Raw genomic sequence first — 24,236 nt, 5'->3', positions numbered from 1 at the left:
ATGAAAGCAACAGGTGAGAAAATAACTGTCAGCAGCTAGTCTCAAACTAAAGACTTTACATTTTACCAGACTGTATAAATGTTGCATGTTTACACAGTTATTCAGTGCCAAAGGTTTGAGCCTACTCGAGTGCCTACCTTAGTTGAGTTCTTATTGGGTGCAGTGAGGGGGCAGTCGGGGTCAGCAGGGTTAAGACAGGGTCTATCCATGTAGCCGTGTCCGACGTCTGCCTTTTCCAACATGTCCTCAAAGGCTTCCACGGGGAAGTTTGCCCTTCTCAAGTCCTCAAGGAACTCCTTAGGGTCAAAGTTGGTCCACTGCAGAGCGTCTTTACCTCTACAAAAGTTAAAAGCAAGGATTCTGTTTAACCACCTTTAATTGTGTTGTGTTTCTGGACACTTTTTAAATGTATTTTAAGTAAATGTTTTTTTCCACTTCTGGCCATCCTTGCTATTGGTAATAACAGGAGCAAAGTTAAAATAGCTAAACTTATTTGGAAAGGAAAACCAAAGAGAAGTCTAAAAGTGATTACCCAATCTATCCACTGTAACCATCTATCACTTCAACTCCAACCTACCATACTAACCACAGACTATTACCACCATTTATGTTGGTGTTATGCTTACTTTCAGTTTTACCTCCAAATAATGCGTTTCTTGTTAGTTAGTTGGTTAGTTAGTAGTTGGCGTCGGAAATGAAATTAAGCTGGAATTTTCCTTTAAGAGCAAACACTCTAAATGCAAGAACATCTATATCGAATCTAATGGACTGTTTTATCAGATTAATTTACAGTATGTGTTGTGTTTCTTCTCCTTCCTTCCTTAGCTGATTAGATTGGTTGCATTTGTCAGATGTGTGGGTGTTCTTACCTCAAAATTTTACCTCTCAAAACAGTCACGTTTTGAGAGCAGAAAGTAAACTCTTTCTTTTTAGGTGACAGAACACAATAAATGGAGACCTCTTCTTATCATGCGATGGCACAGTGCTGAATTCCTGCTCCAAACTAGCCCTTGTCACTCTATGCCTCACACATTCCAATCTCTCTTTCTCTGAATCTCTCCCTCTCTCTGTCATTCAGACTACATTGTATGTGCTTAACCAGGCTTGGGTTATTATTCCCAGCCTCCCAACCAGAACATAGTAAAAGCCTTATTTACCATCTGAGACCAACGGGCAACACACACACACCCATTCAGATACTCTGATGACACAGACACAGGCTCATACATTTTCACACATCGACAAAACACACATATGAGCTGATGGCAATGGCACACACTATGTGCATGCACACACACATGCAGAGATAAAGGTCTGCTGAGTATTACTGTAGCAGCAGGCCATTAGCAACAGAAGGGCCAGACAATGGTGTGAGGCCCAGGGCTGGAGAGAAACTATCGCCAGCGATACGCATGCCAGCAACCACTACAATAGAGCCTTCAGAGGGGACGAGTTCACGACACACACACACACACACACACACACACACACTCTTGTTCCTCTGTGGTGTCTCTTTGGACAGGCTGAACGTGTTTGGGCAACCTCTACTAAAGTGGTAAAAACAGGATCCAGGTCTCATCCTTCTAGCTCCCTCTGTCTTGAAAACAATCTGAGAATACTGTTACCATATACACTAAATCCATAACCAGCGCTCATGAGCTCAACGTTCAAGGTCTCATTGTCCCCAAACCTAATTTTAATCAGATTGCCAACTGGCCTCATAGTGAGGAAAGCCAAATGTGTGCTCAATTAAGTAGCATTTGATCATTTGACCATATGCTTGAAAGAGATTGGTCAAACTAATGATATGCTGCGTTGGCATGTTGTGATTGTACTGACACATCATAAAATACAGATTCCTTCTAATAAAAAGGAGTTCTGTGCACTTACGGGAGATAGACAGTTCCAGACTGGAGCTTGGCTCCCTCCCAGAAACAGTCCAAAGGGGTGATGATGAGGCAGGGATGTAGCTTTTCTATGATCTAATTGGACAAACACACACACAGCAGGATTGAGAAACATCGGCAACAGGAAGTGTAAATGGGAAAAGGCGTCAGAGACAAAAAAAAGATACCGATTGTAAGTGGAATGTTTCAATATGATCCAGAAAGTCAAAATATGAATGAACACATGGTCATACCTGATCCATATAATGAGTTTCTGTGACTAGTTCTCCTGATTTGTAGCATAAGTGTTCTAATGTCCATTGTCTGAAAATGAGAACAAAAGAGTTTCTGTTCAGTTTTTGTCATGACCATATAACACCATGAGCCAATGCAATACAATACAGCAACATCACAAACTACTAACTCAATGATTACCAGTGTCAACAGATTATAAACATTACACACTACACATATTTGCTGCAGGGCTATTGTTATTTGATTGCCCTTTGAGACAAAATTGTGATTTAATATTTTGGGCAAATGAAATTCACTTGAATTGTCCAGAACTGGAAAAGATGAGGCTAAAATACAGACAGACAAGAGGCAAGAGTGGAACACAGGTAGCCATGGAATAGTTACCTGTTATAAAGGTAAACATGAACTCTGCTGGCTCGGATAGCTGACTCCAGGTGCTGCAGGAGAGCCTCCACCGTTAGAACACTGGCTCCCTCCTCCCGCGGCGTCTGGATCATTAGCTGAGGGTTAAACATGGCCTCCTCGCCTATCTTCTGTCGCGTGTACCTCAGTTCCTGATTCACGCGCCCACCAACTGGACAAAGAAGAGTGAATGGGTTTAGAAACCTCATGCATTTGTATTGGATCAATTAGATTATTACTTCTATTACATTTGAACCACCACTGCTTGCACTAAACAAATGTCTCTTCCAACAGTCAAGAAAATCATAAGTAAGAGATTAGTAATAATAAGTAAAGAGAAAATGGGGAGAGCAAGCCCCATAGTCCCAAGACAAAGGTCATACACAATGAAGTAAAGACTTATTTCCGTTGTGGTCCTTAAAGTCAGCTTTGATACAGAAGTACTAGTTTTGCCTTTCTAATGTAAATTTAAAAAAAATCTTTATTAGAAACTGAAAATAATGAGCCCTAAACACAGCATATTGCAGAAATCTTTCCAAGACTAGCAAAATGTGAGACAGCCTGAACACAGCCATACTAATCACACAACCACACACACACGCGAAAGCAACATCATGTGCTAAAACATCTGTGACTCAAGAAGTGATCCTCTGCAAAGCAAACCCAAAGACATCTCATCCTGATCCACGGCATTATCAGACTTCTTAAACAAAAGCACTTTGCTTTCTGTGAGCTTGTACCACTACAACGCCAAACATCCTAACTCCTTTGAAACCACAAGAGTAATATCACTCCGACAAATCCGCATTTCACAAAACAGCTCAAAGTTTCTACTCAAATTTGCTAACAAGTCAGCAGCGCCAGACCACGTTGACTGCACACATGTGTGTGTGTATGTGTTTGATAAAGAGAGAGAGGCTCTCTTCCAGGCTTTGCTTCCAGTATCGTGGTGGGACTAAGCCCTGTGCGTGCGCTCTGAGCTCTCAGCTAGCCCGAGCTACAAAAGCAGCCTTTCAGGCCCTTTAGATGCCCTGCTCCACCCCACTACAGCCAAGGCAAGTCTGGCAAAGTCTCTCTCTCACACACACACACACACACACACACACACACACACACACACACGCAGGCACTTGCAGTCATGCAAGCAAGGGCAAAGACTCAAATTTTCTATCAAAGGCAAGATCAAACAAACAGATAACAACTGTCCCGCAAAATGTAATGCTATATGAAAGTACATGTTTTTTTTTGCAATTTTCATACTTTACTTTACTAGATTTGTGTGTGTGTGTGTGCATGTCTGCATGTGAATCCTTCAGTACTCAGTATCTGTGTCTGATTTATGAGTAGAGGATTTGAGCCCTTCCATCATCAGTGACTGAACGCTCAGTGAAAGCTTGGGCAATTTATAGACATCTCCTTTCACTTGCTCACACACACACACACACACACACACACACACACACACACACAAAACATGAAAATGCCCAGTGAGAGAGCAAACTGTGTGAAAAATCGGTTACATTTTATTATGCCTTAATCCAATTTAACAATTCCGCTTGATTCGTGCAACAGCAGGCATAGATTGAATATTTTCAGCCCATTGTAATTGGCATTAAAGTTGAACATAAGCACGCCTGTTCTGCTGAGCTGGACCACCCAGTCAGACCAATGGAGCAGGGAGGGAGGGGGCCATGTCTTGGGGCATTAGGAAAACACACTTGATTTCTTTTTTTCTGGACCCAAACAGCATTCCCATCTGATCCTGTCTGAAGGCATGTTTATAATACTCATCATTAATAGCAGGCCTAGGCTAACCGGAGCGACATGCTTTCCACTGCTGGGCCAGCTACACAGCTACGTTACACCAGCCCTCCCTTCACAAGAGCACTCATGGAAATGATTTAGACCCTACGCACACTGACAGCGCACTAACAAGTTGACTTGTCTGGTACACTCAGCGCTCAAAGGCAAAGCTAAACCGAGGACTGGATAGAGTGCGCAAAGGGAAAAATGGGAACACAGGTATGAGAGAAAGAGGCGCATCCATTTTCAGTTTCTACATGTGCAAGAAGAGGAGGAAAGGTCTGATTAAAATAAAATGGGGTAGGGGGCTCACTGTCTGTGAATGAACACATTCCAAGTTGTGGACTGCCACCCAAAGACCTCGAGTTTACAGCAAGCAGCGAGGAATGGGACAAGTCAAAGGAATGTACTCTCTCTCTACAGGAAACAGCACATCACGGCCTCGGGCTTAGAGAATTCCACACTTCACGAGGTTACAGCGTTTGGGGTCAACACTCACACAGCCTCGGGGTGAAATTAACACCCCAGCTGGACCGAGGAAATGTGTGTGTGTGTGTGTGTGTGTGTGTGTGTGTGTGTGAGTGTGCGAGCATGTGCATGTGAGTGTGCGACCATGTGCATGTGAGTGTATGTGTATACACACAGCTGTGTTTCTTCAATGACACATATTCCCATTTTCCATATAAGAAAACTAGTTGACCCCAGTATGTGTTGATTTCTTGAAGGTGTCCCGCTCTAGGCTCAGCTGCGGTGACCTAAAACAATGTGTCACTGACTTCCTAAAAAGCTCCCTATACCAGCTCTGTTTATCTCTTACTTCCTTATTCTATCCTTTCTTTCTTATTGTGCTCTTCTCTTTCAACAAATTTACATTGATAGCTGATTATTCTTTTGGCTATTAATTTAGAACATGCCCATCTGATGTTACGACAGCCACAAAGTAAGGTATTAAACATGCTCAACTGCTCTGACCAGTAGCCAAACCTCACCAAAACATAACGTTTACAGTGAAGTAAAACTGATAAAAACAGGAAATTCTCACATTAGGAGTTTCATTTTTACTAATATATGACTTTAGTGATACCAATTACCAAAATTGTCATAAATCTTCAAACATCTGTCATTGATTGATTGATTTACAGCTGAAGCACTTCCTCTATTAATCAATAGACAAATAAGTGGTCAGCAGCAATCTAACATAACTGGTTAATTGAAGTCATTCTTTAATCATAAATTTGGTTCAAGTTTCAATGTAAACTCTTGCTGTTTTTTTTAAGTCTTCTGTGAAAACAAACTAAACACTTCGAATTTTGGACAACAAGATAGTTGAATATGTCAGCATGTGCTGCCGGGCAACTTGTGATGGGCATTTATCATTATTTTCTGACATTTTATAGACCAAAACAACCAATTAATCAAGAAATTAATCTGCAGGTTAATCGATAATACAAATAGTTATTAGTTGCAGCATTTGAATTTGACCATTCATGTCAGCACTGCCCTCCACCAACCATTTCTTCATCCATAAGTCCTGTTAATGTGTAAGGTGTGCTACAATGCTTGTGTAAGCGTTACTAATGCTTGGTGAATGATCAAAAACAATTTTTAAACTTCTCAAAAATAGACCTAAACAGAAGAGAAGAGAAGCAGGCCTATGTGTGTCACTGTATTGGGGCGCTCAGTGCAGGCATTCAGTGTGTTGCATAACATTAACCCCTGGTCCCCCCTATTCTCAAAGTAGGGGAACGGGGGGCGGTGGGGACGAAGGGAGAGAAAATAGGTTTCTAAGGAACTGACATCACCCCCTCCCTCCTTTCAGTCCTGAACTCCCCCTCCTCTTTATACTCTCATTTTCTCTCTCTCTGCTCTATTCAGCACTTCTCTGTGATTGGCCAGATCATGATGGCAATCAGCCCGGCCCCTCTGTCAAAGCCAGCCCACCCCCCTTTCCCCTTGCTAACTTTTTCTCTTTTCCATGCAACACACAGCTCCACCCCCTGCACATCTTACGCCTGACAACGGAAACATCCTGAACCTTCAAGGGAAAAAAAAACACACCTCCAGCAGCAAACAACTCCTACAGTGTGATACTGGTCTTAAAAACACACTTTGCTCATACTGTACGCACAAACATTACAGAAACAGAAACAGGAATAACAGCGTATCTCTACCTGAACATTTTTGCACATTTTATTTATAAATAATAACCTTTTCAGGAGATGTAGAAACAGTTTAAAGCCCTTGTGATTTCCACCATCACTAACAGAGGTCTGATCCAATATTTGACCTTGCCATTAAGATGCTAAAAGGGACCAGGACCTTGTGTACACATACGCAGACATACTGTATGTGCATGCATGTGGCTAAACACATCTTTTTGTGTGTGCGTGTGCGTCTGTGTGTGTGTGTGCGGAGAGAAAGGATTAGCTGGATTAGGCCCTCTCTCAGCAGGGACCCCCTGTGGTGATGAGGAAGCCCCCCGAAACCAGGTCATCTCTCCGCCACCAAGTCTACAGCGACCTCCCATACCCTAAGCCCTGAATACCGCCAGAAGAACGGAGGAGGACAACAAAGCTAAAAAAAAAATTAAATAATAAACAGCCAAAAGCTACTTCATGGAAGCTACTTGAGAAGATACCTTAACAAAGTCAATGGATGAAAACACATGTGGACCTGATGCAGATGTTCATTTTGCTAAACTTATCAGATGTTATAGACAAGAAATTTGTCAAATGTACGCAACAGGAAGACTTGACATAGGATGTGACCCCTGTTGCATGAGATGTCAACATGTAACAAAAATGTCTAAATCAACATGGGTATGGATGGGTATTCTAGTGGGACTGTTCTCCGATCCGGTAATTGTCAGGATAGAAATGTCATCATCTCCATGTACAGGATAAGATGAAACAAAGGGTTTCATATGGAAAATTAGACACAGCTGCTTATGCTAAGGCTGCTCGTCAAGTTACTTAAGAGCTTTAGCAATGAAAGACAAATGTACAGAAGGCATACGACAGATGCATTTGCTTTAGTATGAATCCAAGTCGCATGATTATCTCTGTCATATATACATCATTTGACCTTGGATCTTGGCCCTCGTGAGTGGTCAGTCTTTTAGGTCTCCACCTCATGTCAGCATTTACAGTATATTCATTTAGAATACTATTTTTAGTTCCTCAAGAGCTCTAGAAATTAAAGATGAATGTGTAGAATATGTACTATAAATGCAGTCTCTCACATCCTGCTTGGTCCCTGCTACCGGTCACTACACATGTCCCCTCATCACGTCACCACCTCCTCTTGTCTACTCCTTCTCAGCTGCTACTGACAATCATATGACAGAGCTTTGATCACTGAGAAGAACCCACCTGTTGCCTCCCTCCACCGTTCGTCTGCTTCTACCTTCTGCCAACTGCTGTGACTCTGTGTCTGCCTGTAACTCGACACTCACTTTGTTCCTTGGATTTTCTTGCCAAGTAAATATCTGCTACTACATATTATTGCTGCTGCATCTTGACAGACCCACTCAAAACGCTGGTTAAATGTCAACAATTGTCAGGTGAGGTGTATGTATCACGTCTAACAAAATTCAACGGTCAACAATTTCCTGTTAAAGTCACAAATTCTGAAAGAAACAATCAGCTAATTTGGTTTTGCTTACAACTTGAGCCTTTTGTCGTATGTTGGATTGCAGTAGAAGGAAAGAGCAAAAGTGTGACTTCACCATCCACATCCACTATTCTTTTCTCCCTCTATCAAAACTCCTAAAGCCTTGATAAATCACTGCAACAACTGGTCTTTCACCATGTATTGTCAGTGTTACTCCGATAAAGTAAGTCACTGCTCCATTGCCATATCAACCTATTGCAAGTGTACCTTGTCAATGCTGAGGATGTTTCACTATTGGATGAGCTTTTTGCAAAAATATATGAAGTTATGTGACATTTTTTTTTACAATGAATTTCAATCCTTCTGTGTTCCTCATCAAAATGAGCCCACTGTTTTTATCTGAGTTCAAGGGGGACTTGCATGCTCTCTCTGTTGCAGCAGCAGTAGTACTAGCAGTAATAGTTGTAGTGGTTGTGGTAGCAGCATACACAGCAGTACACAAAGCAGTAATAGTAGTTTTGAATGTGGGCTCAGAAATGCAGGTGTGCACACAGCCACAAATATGTGATGAAAGGCCTCACTGAGAGCTGAGACCCTATCTGACCCATGTTGAGCCCCCCCCCCCCCCCGCTGCCCTTGCTCTCTCTTTCAGCTTTCAAAGAGGAGGGGGCTGCCACACGGAGGAATAGTAAAACAAACGAGGTAAGTAATGACTGCGAAAGAAATGGAAAAAAGTGAGCGGATCACAGAAGTGAGGGGAAGAAATGATAACAGAAAGTGGAAGTGCTCCGACATGCAGCTGTAGCAGGGTGTCTCCTCATGCAGTTACACACCCCCAAGCACCCCGACCCCTGACACTAATGTGACACCCCAGCTGCCAGCCCCGCCCCCACCCCTCTCCTAACCCATACCACCAACCCTCACCCCCCAGCTCCAGCATTACCATATGTATGGCTCCCCTCGCCCCTGATTATGCTAATCACCTGTCCGGCCCCTGCAGCCCCTAAAATGGGTGTATTTAGCAGTCGGCTGGCTCCCAATGCAGCTTCCCCTGCGCCCGAGGTGTACATTCACACACTCCTCAATGGGCAGATTCTTCCACGTTGCTGCCTTCATTCAGGTCCCACTCTCCCCTCCCAACCCCCCACCTCCACCCTAAAAAAAAAAAAAAAAAATCTATTCAGTGCCAGTGGATTCACAGTGCAGTGGAAAGAGTACTAGGGTAAGGGTTGAAGAAAAAACGCTGACAGAAAGTCAGTGTTTGTAGCATGTGCACACATGTGTGCAGTGGTTGTGGTTCAATTAAAAATACCCAAGACATCAGGCAAATTATATATTAATTGGTGTATGCAACCAAGAGGACATATTTGATCGTATACTGCCATTGTAAGTAATGTAAAATCGTTAAAAGAAATCTCCAGAGACAGTACGCTATTTTGTTTAGTAAAATAAGTAAAATCAAACATCTTGTGACTCTTCCATCAACTCCAGCTCTACTGGAATAAAAAAAATTAAAAATCACATCCTATATCTCCTGTTAGTGCCTGTCCAACATAAGCCAGGTGAGCGATCTCCCACTGCGACATTTACTGCCCTGTTATTGGCCCACAGCCCAGCCATAACAGACCGTGACATGAGTCTGAACAGCCAATCTCAACCAGCCATCTCTCTGTCATTTCCTGGAAAGATGGTCCATGATTCCAGGTATCCCAAAATCACACATTCCTATATGCGGAACAGAAGACGTGGAGACAGAAACCGAGAGAGGGTGAATGGAAGAAAGAGAGAAAAACAAAAAGAAACTTTTTTTCCCAGGTTACTCCATTCTTGAGAACAGACATTTTTTTCAGAGCTTGTTTTCTCTCAACGCTCATGAGAGCGATGAGAGTGAACCAAAACAGTAAAGTTACGTGTCAATGAGCTGTAAGATGCTAAAACACTTTGTAGAGCTGAAGCTTTTTTTTGTGCACACAAATACTGTTGCCCTGGACAAAAATATCAGACGTAAACGTCCAAACCAGAGAACCATGCAGAAAATGACAGAAAAATGTGATACTAATCTGGCCATGCTAAACAGCCCGTTTTGTCGGGACACAAGTGTTCTCAATGTCCTGTTGCTTCAGTCATACTTGCAGGGTGGTCTTTATATGGGAGACAATTTCACTTTGACGCATACTGACTCAATCTGGAGCCTCAAACCTCTCAATCATCCGAGAGAGGAAATGTTTTATATCTCTGTATCTTTATGCCTTGCGTGTGCATGTGTGGTACTTGTGTAATTGCTATTGCTGCCAGATTTCTATGACGTTGTGCTGCAGGAATTGCAATGAACTATACTGCTACGTACGTAATCCATGTGTGCCAGAGGGGCTCAGAAATTCAGACGACACACACAATTTGGGGATGTTTATAGCATGTTTGCATGAAATATTCTCTGCGCTGCAGTCTTAAAAGCATCACTCCACACCCCAATCTCTCTCCTGGTGCACGGTAGGCGCTGCAGCCAAAACACAAACACACTACTGCCACTATACTTCTGTTTCTTTCCTTGCGCCGTACCCCCCCCCCCACACACACACACGCACACACACACACACACACACACACACACTCTCGCTCACTTTGCTGTTTTGGACTTTCTCCACCCCTCTGGCAGTCAGCGCTGTGAGGGAGGGAAGAGAGGAAAGGGGAAGAGGGAGGGATAGGAGGGGAGGGAAGGGAAGGAGAGAGGCCAGACCACCCTGCTCTCATGGCAGGGCTGAGTGTTTACATTGCCGTGGCTCACTCTGTAATACATCTGGCATTCTGAGGCCACTCTCTCCAGCCAGGGACGGGGGAGTGGTGGAAGAGGAGGGGGGGGGGGGGCTCGGGTAAAAAGAGAGACCTTTCTGGCAGAGAGGAAAAGAGAGGGATAGAAGGGGGAGAGAGGGAGAGAAGGGAGAGAGAGGGAGAGAAGTAGGTTGAGGGGGGTGGGTAATTCTCTCCACAGTCTCCTGTGGTCGGTCATTCGCAGGGCTCTGGTTTTTGAATAAGAGCGCCTGAAAGAATGCAAAATGTAAACAGAGAGCTTGGAGGCATCTCAGGATGTTGTTTGTGAATGGGAGTGCGTTCGCCTTGAGAGCATACATACACGCGGACATGCACAGCATGGTTAACGGGCAAAATTTTAAACGTTTTCTCACATTTACTTTCGTCAAGTAGGGCTAATATACACACGACTGCTTTCAAACGAGGGAGAGCTAGGTTGAGAAAACAGCGCTGTAAGTCACGGTACAGTACCAGAGGCGCAATGTTTCCCCACACTAAATCCCTCACCAGCTAGTCTGCACTTTTCATCAACTCGTAAAGTTTAACACAACAAACTGGAATGTTATTCCTTCTATGGAGCTTTAATCCTGTTTGTGTTTATCAGTTCTCTACAAACTTAATTGAGTCCAGTTTGGAAGTATAGGTGCATGTGTGTGTGTGCATGCATGCACGCTCACATTTGTGTGCGACTGCCTACAATTGTGTGTGTGAGAGAGTGAAATAGGTGGAGAGAGAGAGACAGATGACTCTATGTAGTGTATTCTGTGCAAAAATATTGGGTGTGGGCGCATTTCTGTGTTTGATTGCTTGCGGCTGCTGAATGAAAGTGGTTGGAGATACAGCATAAGGGACAGAGGAAAAGAAAAAGAGAGGAAAAGAAAGAAAGAGAGGAAAACAGATGAAAAGAAGAGAAAATAGCAAAAAGAGGCCCATCGAAATAGCCTGCCATGCCAGCCCTGGTCAACCACCTACGTGTGTGTGTGTGTGTGTGTGTGTGTGTGTGTGTGTGTGTGTGTGTGTGTGTGTGTGTGTGTGTGTGTGTGTGTGTGTGTGTGTGTGTGTGTGTGTGTGTGTGTGTGTGTGTGTGCGCGCGCGTGTATCCATGCATGTATCAATGCACCCATACACATCAAAAGCTGGATAATTCAATCATGCAAACCACAGTCCTCTCAGTGGAGACGCCACATCCAGAGCACTCCTCCTCCTCATCTTCGTCCACAAGAAAGGCTGTCAAGACTTCTTCCGCATGCACTTAGCATTATACCGCTCCCTTCTCCACTGCCATTACCAGCAAAACAACAAAACAACCACCAACTCTGTCAACTCAGCTCTTAATCACACTAGATACAAAACAGACATGCAAGGGAGGGAGGGAGTTGGTTTAGGAGAAGATGTTTGGTCCTATCAGACTGGAGGCTCAAGATGCACACAAACATGGATTGGCACCATTGTAAGTGTTACCATATTGATGATCTGAAATACGTCGGAGGCAGTAGAATTTTAACATTCTGGAAGAATGAGTTTTGAATTTCCCTCCTCTTTGTCATTCCTCAAAAATATATTCTGCCATTTAAGCAAGAATGATGTACTTAAGATAATGAAGAATGTGGATATTTATTTGAACTAGAATTATCACACTGTAATTCAGAGAATAAAGCAAAAATGTTATCATATTCACTGCCCCCTGCTGGAGGACAATGTCAAAAGGCTAAACACAAATTCATTAAATGAAAACATGATACAGAAGAACAATGCTCACTCTCCTAACGACATTTGGTTCATGTGATGCACACACAGGCACACATGAATATATACAGGACACAAACAACGCCTGGTGACAGCTGCGACTCCTGCTGCATTTCTTCCACCCCTCCCATCCTCCGCCCCCCTCTCCTCTGCTGTGAGTCTTCACTCTGCACCCAGACCACAGGGTGAGTATCAGGTGAGGTTTTAAATAGTGGGGCCTCTACGAGATGACCTCAGGGTCTCAGGGGTCTACCCCCGTGGCCCCTGGCCTCTACACTTATGTCCCCCAAGAAAGCGCTCCGGGAACAGGGGCCTACCCTCTGTCTGAAGCCTCAATCCACAGCCCTATGCCCCTCGTCCAGGCCATAAATCTGGGGGACTGTAAACTTATTTCAACTTGAATCGCTCACACATTTCTCTGTGTGGGTCAACTCAAGCTCACCCGTAATGAAAACAAAAGACATCCTCTGAACACTACAGACCCCGTCCTCTCTTTACTCTAAGTTAAAGCTACAGGCTAACCACAACTCAGCACAGATTACAGTACAGCAGTTTCAACTTCAACCTTTGCTCGGAGCTTGAGCTTCAAAAGCCCCACTTCCAAATGCTCTCCTGTCTGTCCCCTCTCTCAGCACAGAAACAGAGCAAAAGAGTGAGGGGCCGTCCAACAGGAAGGGCCAATGTTTATGCGATACTGTTTTAATTAGAGGCAGGCCACGCTGCTGTTTTCTTTACAATTTGGCCTATGTTTGCCTTAACCCAGAATGCCAAGGGATGGCTCCATTTTCCATTTGTGGCCAGGAGGAACTCTAAAGGGGCCTTATTCCGCTCTCTATGTCTCTGCTGCCCTGAATGTGGCTTATACTTAATCATCGCAAGATCATGTAGAATCATCTGCAATTTGAAACTGAGGATGTATGTGAACACAGGCCAACAGGCATGTGTTCTGGCATTGAGGAAAGCACACAGAGGGCAGCGGGCAACGTTTGTGTGTGGGGAGACCACAATACTACAACTTCCTGTTTGAGCTAATAATTTCCTGTGAGCGCCACAGTGGACATAAACACAGCGATTATCTGCAGTGTGGATGTAATCTGCCCTAAATACAGGGCACTATCATTTTTATGTGGTCTAGGTAAGAAAGAAAAAAAGGCTTATTACTATCATTCCCTAAATGTTTAGCAAAAAACAAACCCCCATACATCCTCAGAGGTTTGACACAATCGCCTCTTTGTGCCGGCATATGTCTCACTCCCAATTGGTCTCTGTCGCTTTGTCTAATAAACAGAACTTCCTGTGTCTGAGTGTTTATAAACAGTGCTGAGTGAGCACTGTGTGAGAAGAGACAATCCCTGTGAAAGTGTCGGCACGTGACAGCGCGTAAAATAAACACACTAGCCAGCTCCGGTACCCAGCTAATGGTGGTCTTCTGATGACCCCAACCGCCTCGGCACTACCAGAAAGCAGGTGACGACAGACAATGAGATCACCAGTGTAAAAATGCAGCTCCAGCTCAATTGTAAAGGAACTGAGAGATCTGGTGTGAACTGGGGGTGTGTGTGTGTGTGTGTGTGTGTGTGTGTGTGTGTGTGTGTGTGTGTGTGTGTGTGTGTGTGTACACAGGCCACACAGCTTCCAGGCAGGGTCGTCCATGGGTCGCCTGCAGAGGGCAGTTCCAAATGAAACATAAACAGTTGCTCTGTCCTCTCCTCCTCGCTCCTCTTTTTTCCTTCAGTACAATGGGCCAGTCCTACAGCACGGCCCAGCACAGTGTTCCATGGTCCAGGCAGAACTAATCTATCCCTCAGCTGTGCAGTCTAATCTAAACAAACAGATCTCTCCCTATCAACATCTGGAAGCCCTCACGTACTGGGACCTAGGAAACCACCGCAGCCCAGGCTCTTTGTCAGTGTCTGTGTGTGTATGAGCAGGTCTCTGTGTATCGGCATGGGCCAGTGCAAAACCACGTCGTAGATGTCTACAAGAGGTCACTATACTTTGTCATCTGTCTGTCAGGTTCAACACAAAGCCAGCCTGTTCTGACAATGCCTAAAACTCTACGGTTCAACTTCAGTGAAAGACAAAAAGTAAAATAAGGCACCAGCAAATACAAAGGCTATATAACAATATAATCATCAGGTATGTGCTGATGAATTTGATGTGACACCAGTAGTGCCGCAGCTAACTGTACATTGGGGCAGATGGATAGTTTTTTTAATAAGTGATTAATCTTGTAGTCCACAAAACATCTAAGAATAATGACAAAAAAAAAACAATCACATGTTGCAAGTAAGCTTAAAATGTGGCTGTATAATGTTTGCTGTTTGCTGTTTCATGAAGCAAAGCAGCTGTTTCCAGCTTGAATTCATGACAGTTACAAAGTATTTCAATGGAGAAAGTTTTCAAAGTGCCAAAATGCATCAAAACATCCACAGAAACTCAGATTACTACAGCACAATGAACTTCACTGCTGTCCTTCTGTCTGCTCAGTATGCTCCAAATAATAGGTTTTCCAACATACGGCTAAACACACTACTTCCAAAAAGAACTCCCAGAAACAGTGTGAGAACAGTAAATATAGAGGAATGGCAATCAGAAGTTACCAGGGCCCAAAGTGATGTCCTTCAATTTCTGGTTTTCAATTTTTTGCTTTATAGAAAATTAAAATCCAAAGATATTACATTTACAATGACATGAAACAGGCAAAGCTGGCAACATCACAATACACAGGCTGTTCCCAGCACCTGTCTTCATCATCATCATTTTTGATGACTGACTATTAATTCCCAAAATATTATTATTATTTTTCTGTCAATCATTTTCTTGCCATGCAGTTTCATTTGGTGCCCCTAGTATACACGACCGTGGTCTGACATATGAAAAGGGTGTGAAAACAGTGTATTCCTCTGGCTACCATTAGGAGACCTGTACTGAAGAGACTCCCCTCTGCCTAAACTGCTGTCAAGTGCGCCTGCGCCCCAGATTAGAAGAACACGCTGTCTGTCAGACCACTGTCACAGCGCACTAGGAGAGAACAGCCAACCCTGGAGGAGGTGTTTGATCTGCACAGGAATCAGTCTGCTTTAATGTTTGATGTTATAAAATATCCTATTTATATTTTAGGGAGGGTAGTTAAAATGAGGAGAAAATAGAAAAGGCAGCCACATAAACATGACAGCAACTATGTGTAAACAACTTTTGTGTCTTTTTAATGATCAAAGGATAATTATCGCCCTTTTCAGCAGCAAAATCTGCTCCTCCATTCATGACTCCTGCAGACCACTCTGGCCCTAAGTGCAGGAATGTGGATCAAAGGAAAGGAAAAAGTACAGCCCCTTCCCTTTACCCCCCAAGTGCCACCCATATGCATGTTCCTTTTTTCCTTAACGAAATTTCAGTCTTCTTATGTTGTTTCTAAAAAAAATGAAATAAAACAAGTGCACTGCCTGCCCACTCCACAAACACGAGTTCCTGTCCTGACTCCGCTTTTTCCCTGCAGCCGGAGACAAATCTTTTTGGAAAGTTGAGAGCTGTCCAAAACGGACCACACACAGTCTCTGAGCATTCAACTGCTGGGGGCAGGCAGACACACACTCACACACACTCTCACAAAATGGCGGCTTTGACAAAAATTTCCTCTCCCCCAAAAGCTTCTTATGAACATAATTACAACCTTACTTCTGAGTGTAGTTACAGTCACTTCTTGCACATCTTGTGTGTGAAACTAACATGGTTTTTATGTTAGGATAAATTATTTACAAGTTTCAGTTGGCCACTTACCAGGGCCTAAACAATAAACAATCCCCCCTGGCTTGTTTAGTAGCGCCCACCAGTCCCCTCTTCTTAAAATGTAAACCATCCCATGCCCTTCTAAACATGCAACATCAAATTGTAAAGCTTCAAAGGCAGTGAAAGAAAGATTAATCCCAGCATCTTACATTCAAACACACACACACACACACACACACACACACACACACACACACGAAAAGCATATAAACTCAACACAACTTTTTAAAAACAGAGTGACCAAAAAAAGTGACTTACCTTCCACCCAGAGTTTCTCCACGTCCGTCTCCAAATTAGCTGCCCTTAAGCCCACAGCAAAAGCTCCGAAAATCATGAGGCCCACAACCAAAAACTTTCCGCAGTTCTTTTGTATGTAACAGCCCAGCCTAAATAAAAGTCTCTGGAACTTCGCTCTCAGCCATAGAGGTGCTTTCCTCCCAGTCGCCTTCCCCTAAGATGAGACAAGAGTCGTAACGTTACTCTCAGTTGAAGTACAAAACACTGCACTTACCTGGACAGGTAAATCTGTAGGGTTTGAGAGAAAAGGTTTAATGTTATACAAGCAAAGACGGTGACTATCACAGGCGGTCCAAATTGTATTCATGTCAAAGAGTCCCAAAATATTTAAGCTACGGGCCCCAATTACACCCTAGGAATCTCACCTGAGAAGACCAGTTGTTATGATTCGCTATAAGACTGTAAATACCCCTGTAGTGACAGCTCTAAGGGAAATGGAAGCTGTGATCAAAATAATAAATAAAAACACATTCACTGTCTCATTCCACCTAACCTGTGATGACTGAAATACACACATCTGCTGAGGACCACCTAGAAGCTAGTGAGGACTCCCCAGAGTGGGAGCCACAGGTTCTGTCATATCAGTAACATGTATAAACTGCAACCTTAGCAGGATACATGCAAAAGGAAGATATCTTGTAGGTCACCCACACACAGTCTGGTCCATTCGTGTCACTCCACTGCTACAGGGATAAATTGTGAATATTCTGGGTGTCACAGGTTTGTGTTGCTAGGCTCCAAAACAGGTTTGCAGATGGACCTCTAGAGTGGACAGAGGTGAAGGTGTCTCTATTTCACTTATATCCTTGTGCAAAAACGTCACCTACAGGTTCTTAAACTCCTGATTTGAATGCATAATATTCCTGTGAAATAGCACCATATAGTCCCTATGAACAGACTGAAAAATACCTTAAATTGTAATAAAGGTTTACTCCCCACTGCACAAATATCTTTCGGGAGTAGTGTAATTTGTCATTGAAGTAGCCTAACACCCACACACACCCACACTGTGATATTAAATACCCTGAAAAAGGTGCATGTGGTAAAACCCACAAATACCACCACACACACACACACAACTCCACTCCCCGTCCAGCAGCCCGTGTGTTCCGACCTGCATGGGGAGTGGAGGAGCCATCACGGGGGACTCACAATATTTGTGAACGGAAGAGGGCAGCCACATGGATTTTTTTTCCTTTACGCGAGTCCCCCAAGTTCAGACACTGTCATACAAACTTACAACTTAGCCACTAAAACGTTTCACGCAGCTCCCGGGAAACGTCAAGTTGGATGTTATGAAAACAGTGTTAGGCTAGTGTTGGAGGAGAGTGAAAAGCTGCATGTTTTGCCTTGCCTCTGACCGTTACAGGTTGGGATGTTGCATTGGGGAACAATCGAGTGGCGTGCAAATATCTCATCCTAAGCCGGTGGCACACTCTAAACAGCCTATTGCACAAATCAAAACAACGTTAGGCTCGCTACAACCTTGCCTTACCCCTGCGTCCCCCTGCCCAGCCCGTCTCCGTTACCTAGCAGCAACTGGACATAGTTTGGCCACTTTCTCGGCGAACACAATGAAAACAAGACCATAAAGCTCTTTCCAGGTTAAGATGAGAAATAAGCACCTCTGTTATTTGCTCCAAAGCGAAGCCCGCATCGCAGTAACTCGGCCGCTGCAAATACTCCAAATCCAGCGGTGTGTTGCGGGTATAGTTCCCCCTGTTCCTCCGCGTTATCCTCGGCCGATCGGGGTCTCTGTTTTCCTGCTCGGAGGGCGCATTAGCAGCCGAGGCCATGTTGCGGGGACTGCGAGACCGTTTCCCACTTTATAGTATTTCCCCGAAAGCGTGTAGCGATATCCCAAGGCAACAAAGTTTCACTCTCGGAGATCTCACACCCGTGAAGTAGGACTTCATACTCCTGTTGGAGACGGCGAGTCAAAGTCTGCGCCTTCCATCCCAACATTTCGTGATCCGGAGGTCTCCACCGCTTTCACCGCATTCACCGTGTCTCTAAAAAAAAGTAAGTTTCTCTCAAAAAGCGAGGTGCACAAAGTGATTCCCATACACAAGTCGTCGGGTAAGAAACCTCGATGGTCGTAGCATTCTGGTGGTGATCTATGTGGTCTTCCCCTGGGCCGCGCGTCACGGCCAACTCTGAGATTCAATAGAAGAGGAGAAAAAGACCTCTCTCCATTTGGAGGCAGAGAAGGAGGAGGGGTGAAAATAGAAAAAAAAGACTCGAGATCCCGCCTCTGGGGCTGTCAGATCGCAGGAGTTTCTTGCATCTGATTGGTTCCAGAAGGGCAAAAATTACTCAGCAAACACGACTATTATTAGCTGCTTAGCAACAGCTCACTAAAGTAGAGGGACCACCCAGGCAGAGAGACCTCATGTGTGCATCTCCAACTTCAGGGGAGGCTCGCTGAGGGCCAAACCCGCTTGATGCGTTTGGTGTTTTGAGTTTCCACACAGCGCCTTGTCGCTAGAAAGAAACATTTCCCTGACAGGGCTGAAGTCTTGAGGCAAGGTACACAGCGTGTGCGTCGGAAGGATGGTGAGGAATGTCAGAACGGCAGTTTTTAACTTTGATATTTTTTTTCTACCGCAGTTTCTAGGCCCTACAGCGGTTCAGAGTAGGTGTTGTTACAATGTCAGCCTTTAGTAGAATATAGGCTTGTCTTTATAGTGTGAAAAAAATATACTTCTATGTCACGTTATTTCTTCGTTAAGCTGTTTGTGCAAATGACAGGAATACATCTAAAACTTGAATGTTGTTGTAAAACTAAAATGTTTGGATTTCAGTTAATAAAGTTATGGTTGCAATGATCAAACACAATAATACACAGCTCAGCTGCAGCTGACAATTGTGTCAGCTAATCACAATTGTGTTTCTCCAACCACATCTCAATCTGTAGACAAAATCCAACAACATATAAGATGTAAAATATCATCATCAAAATAATTTGACAAAATGGTCACAAATAACTGTGGGTGAAAAGCTGACTTCAGTGTATTAAATATTACGCGCTATTACGCATGGGACTGTGTATATGTCTCCTTTTTATTCATTTTATTATCCAGCTAATTGATAACGCCTACAATTATCCAGTGTTACAATATCAAAATAGTGCGTTTATGTATTTAGTTGATATTAAATTACCTCATATTTCACATAGACCAGCTGCAGACACAAATACACAAGATGCAATTTGTGCGCATTACCCATGCAATGTTAAACGTTTTGAGCTTCAGCTACACGGACCTAATGCCTACATAGCATTTCATCAATATATTTACCATTAATCGAGACAACGTTTCCTTACACACATATAATCAAGTAGCTTAATGCAGTAGTCAGATAGTCCAGTGAGTGTCACTTCAATTAACTATCAGCGCTTTTTTTCAGTAGGTTTCTTTTTCCTATAGGCTGCTATTCCAGAAGATGTGTAACATTTTGCAAATAGCGGTTAAAATAAGGCACAGCCAAGGATTTAAAGGCTTATCAGGTTATAAAAACAGACATCAGTGTATTCTTATGTTCAAAACAACATCTGTTTCCCTAAATCTCAAAAACCTTAATGGCCCCGAAAAATGGAAGAAAGAAAATCTAATCTAAAAACTTTTAGCCACGATTTAAACTTTTCCTCAAATGCTAATTTCACCTCGTTTAACTGTCTTAGTGAACGTGAAAAATAAAAAAGGCACAACAAAACAAAGGAATTGAGCTAGGCTAATAAGCCCCTGTAGACAAATGATGGACTAGTCTATCTGCAGCCCAGACTTCACACCTGAGCCATCCGCGACGAGCAGCGCGCACTTACCATCTTCAGTCCAGGTGGGGAGAGCTTTCTGAACAAATCCGTGAAATCCGACCCCCGTGGAGAAAGAAACGTGTCAATTACGATAAAAGATAAAAAAGAACTGCGTGACTGTTGTGAGCAGGAAAAAAACCCGTCTTGGTCGCAGGCATCCTGCTCTGGGTCGGAAAAGGTTCACTCACAATTACATGGCTGTTCCGTTTTGGCCACGTGGGTGGTCCCATTAGCTGCATAGGCAGGACCCTTCGACTGTCACGTGATTAGCCCAAACTTGTAAACAGCACCAACCCATGTAGAGCAGCATCCCGAGTCTCAGCCAGTCAATGACACACACACATACACACACACACTCAGAGAGTGAGAGAGCGAGAGAGACATAGAGAAAGTCAGAGAGAGAGAGAGGGAGAGAGAGAGCGCGCGCACAGGTGCACACACGAATACATTTGTGTACAAATGAGTGTATGCATTGCATACACAGCTGATGACATGGCTATAGAGACATATTTTGCACACATTACCACCATAAATGCCATTTTAAGCAGATCTATTCTTTCTGTGTGTTTTTATTTGGCTAAATCACAAGCTTGAACTGTAATACTCTGTTTGGACTGACCCCACCCCATTTAAAAGATGTTTTTCTTTCAAGAAAGCTCAGATGATGTCGGGTAATTGCTAAGGTTTTCATCTAACAAAGTTATCTATTCAGTCCCATCAACATGTAGATTTTTGTTTGGAATCAGTATGGTTGGGTGTGGTGGAGACCACCATGGCCACTGCAATAATAACATCACTTCGCTGGCATCGGATATCCCTAGTGGTCTTAGGGAGTGCAAAGTTAGGCTGCGATGCCCCCTAATGCCCCTGCACAGAACCAGGCCTGTCTCAGTGGAAAGTGCCCTTATAGCAAGCAGGAGCCAGAACTGCTGCACCCTATCTGTGCTAGACATGTTCAGGTTGTTGTCATGAAGGCAGCGCTGTAGTACTCCATCAATGAGCCAAAGGTCATTGGGAAAAATGGTCCTCCCCTCCGAATACTGTAGTGTAGAGGCTGTAAAGATATGCCAGTAAAAATGCTCTAGGAGATTATATTGCAAGCATCTGTGTGAACTAATGAAATACGTATGCACATAAGATGCCAAAACACCCTTGACCAAACATGAGTATATTTCCTTTTTTTTCACTTACAATCATGTGCTAATATGAATCAGATGGACTAATTGTTCACTTTAGGAATTATACCAAGCAGGGAGACATGTATTCCAAATCAGCTTCTTTTAATTTAGCGATTGTATTATATATTTTTGGTGAAATTCAGAGCTTTTCTCTAGTTTGCTCTAACAACGACACAGCAAGTAATGTAACTAACGTTTGCTAGGTTGCGGGTTAGCAACAGTTGCTGCTGTGAAGCTAAAGCCTAGTTCACACTACACGATTTTTAGTCCAACTTGCCGGTTGGTATGCACGGCGATGACAAGTAATCGGGGGTAAATCAGCGATCGATCAGCGGCCGCCAGTCATTATGTGTGAACTACTCAACGACGCATCAAAACAGCTCCCCGAAACACACATCACTGACACATCGCAGGCGCCAGCCAGATATCTAGCATGCCAAATATCTGGAGGAGTCGGCCGACTCGACATCCACATCCAGGCAATGAGAGCAAGCAGCTACTTTTTCACTGCAAAACACTTTTAACTCACCTCTGCCTCTCTCTGTAGCATAGACAATCCCTGCTATGTGTGTGCTAATCCATTCTTTCACCCATATTCTTTGTCTTTATAATACAAAACGTGGTTCAGAGACCAGCGTCGGGTGGCACATCCGTTGTCAGCTCGTGTAGTGTGTGACCCTCTGTCACTGATCAGTCACATAGTGTGAACACCACAACGGCTTCAAGATCCCGTCACAAGTCGGCAAGTTGTGTAGTGTGAACGGCACAGCCATCGGCAACCGACGCTGAAAGTCATGTTGTCTGCACGAACCTTAACATGCAGTGGGGCAAGACAGTCTCAGAACTAGCACACCAGCTTCAAACAGTGATACTCACAACTTTCCTGCTACAATAGCTAACATCACAACAACACCATGTCTTGGCAAACTGGAAAGTGAGCTGAATGTCAATGGGCAAGTAATTTAAAGTTACCTGACACAAATCATGGCTGTAATGGTGTTGTGTGGGGGGGACAGCAGAAAGAGAGAGTGTGAGAATGCAATAAAAACACACCTCTTTATTGAAAACAAATGCACTCAAGATCCCAGAAAGAATGTCTCTCAAACGCAAAAAGAAAAACAATTCGGAGGCCTTGGTGTAAGGGGTTCTTGGTGCTTAAAAGATCGTGTGATGTTTTCCATTCATCTAGATGCAGAGAGAGCACATCTGGCTTTAGCTGCACAGTACTGTTGGTAAGACATATGCACCTTTTCTTAGCAGTTTGGTGACTATACCATACCTTAGTGTAGGTGTACTTACATGTTAAGATGACTGTATGACTGCGTGTCTTTGTGATAATTCTGATTAATCACAACTTGTGTTTTTAGTTTTGGCGAGAATTTCTTTTGGTGATATCAACATTGCACCTAGTTAAGTAGCTAGGGCAAGAAATGCAAGCATTCAGACAATCACAGAGGTTTTATAGAAGAGATTGGGTGATCCAAACCTATTGAAAAGGGAAAATAAGAGTAAAATTATTACCTAAACTGGACTTTGTAATCATCCATAAATAGCAACTTTCTGCTTCAACTATGCTTACTTTTTCCTTCCCCACACCCAATTTAGTCAGCTGAGTGAGAGCTTTTTCACTTGAACAAAATCAGATTTTTCCACGACCTCTGTGAGACAATCGTTGCTGTCAAACTGTTTCTTCCTCTGCTGCTGTCAGCTGCCATTTCAGTGTCAGATTAATGCAACCCACCTACTCACCTCCAGTTTCCATCACAACTAGTGGGCTTGTCAGACGACCCGCTCACACATTACACCCATCTTCATTTCGAGTCTACTCAATGGAATATTCTTGCAATGACTACGGCATGAATATCCCTAGAAAATGATTACGTCATGATGACGTCTTATCGCCAAAGACTCCTCAGGTACCTGTTAAATAATTTGTGTTGTGCACATTACATCAAATAAATGAATTTATTACTCTTTAAGCACTTCTTCAATTAAATTCTCCTGACTGAAATGTTGTTTCCTGTGCAAGCAGGGATTATTACTGTCATTTCAGTTGCACTCACTTGTTTTTATTTTATTATGAAATGGTTTAGAGAATCTGGCTAAACTGTTGGCTTATTTACAACTTGACGGATGATATGACTGCTCGTGTTTCTTTGCCCTGATGGACAAAGTTGTATCAATGTTGCTGCATTCCCAGATGTCAGCAATTACTTTGGTGAGTGCAATGTTATCATAAGTAGCAGAAATAATTTGACAAAAGTATGAAAATAAGACCTATGTTGTATTAAACTGGAATTATCCTTTAGGGTGCGGGTTTCTATCGGCGACGCTGTACATTTATATTCACTAGCAAATTTCCCTGTCAGTGCACCTCCACAGTATCCCCCTTTGGAAGGCCCACACAGGTACCGTTTCCAATATTTCTGCCAAGTCATAAAACTATCCCCTCCTCCTCCATCTTGACCCAGCTTCTGGCTCCCCCTGGTCCATCATGGCTGCCTGTTAAGCTGAGTGCATGGCGAGAGCCTGCTGGGATGTTTATGTTCTAGCTCAAGGTTGTCTTCAATCATACACAGAGCTGTTTGACAGCTTGCAGCACCGCCTGGCCTCTGTTTACCTCTCCCAATTTCCGACTGGCTTTGT

At 43.5% G+C, this 24,236-nt stretch overlaps 1 protein-coding gene across 1 annotated transcript in view; it reads right to left on the bottom strand.

Moving 5' to 3' along the window:
- The window catches only part of ptch1 (patched 1), a 51,055-nt gene extending 32,202 nt beyond the window's left edge, over positions 1-18,853 (bottom strand). Inside the window, exons 1-6 of the mRNA XM_046034727.1 lie at positions 18,224-18,853; positions 16,560-16,752; positions 2,526-2,715; positions 2,141-2,210; positions 1,891-1,982; positions 138-336 (exon numbers count right to left, since the gene is read on the bottom strand). Coding sequence (XP_045890683.1) covers positions 138-336; positions 1,891-1,982; positions 2,141-2,210; positions 2,526-2,715; positions 16,560-16,752; positions 18,224-18,394 — 915 coding nt within the window. The 5' untranslated portion in view covers positions 18,395-18,853. The remainder of the gene's footprint in view (positions 1-137; positions 337-1,890; positions 1,983-2,140; positions 2,211-2,525; positions 2,716-16,559; positions 16,753-18,223) is intronic.
- Between the last annotated feature and the right edge of the window lie 5,383 nt (positions 18,854-24,236).

The sequence above is a fragment of the Micropterus dolomieu genome, linkage group LG21 (assembly GCF_021292245.1).
Source record: "Micropterus dolomieu isolate WLL.071019.BEF.003 ecotype Adirondacks linkage group LG21, ASM2129224v1, whole genome shotgun sequence".
Lineage (NCBI taxonomy): Eukaryota > Metazoa > Chordata > Actinopteri > Centrarchiformes > Centrarchidae > Micropterus > Micropterus dolomieu.
Note: the sequence above shows the minus strand (reverse complement) of the source record. Positions and strands in the feature narration are given on the sequence as shown.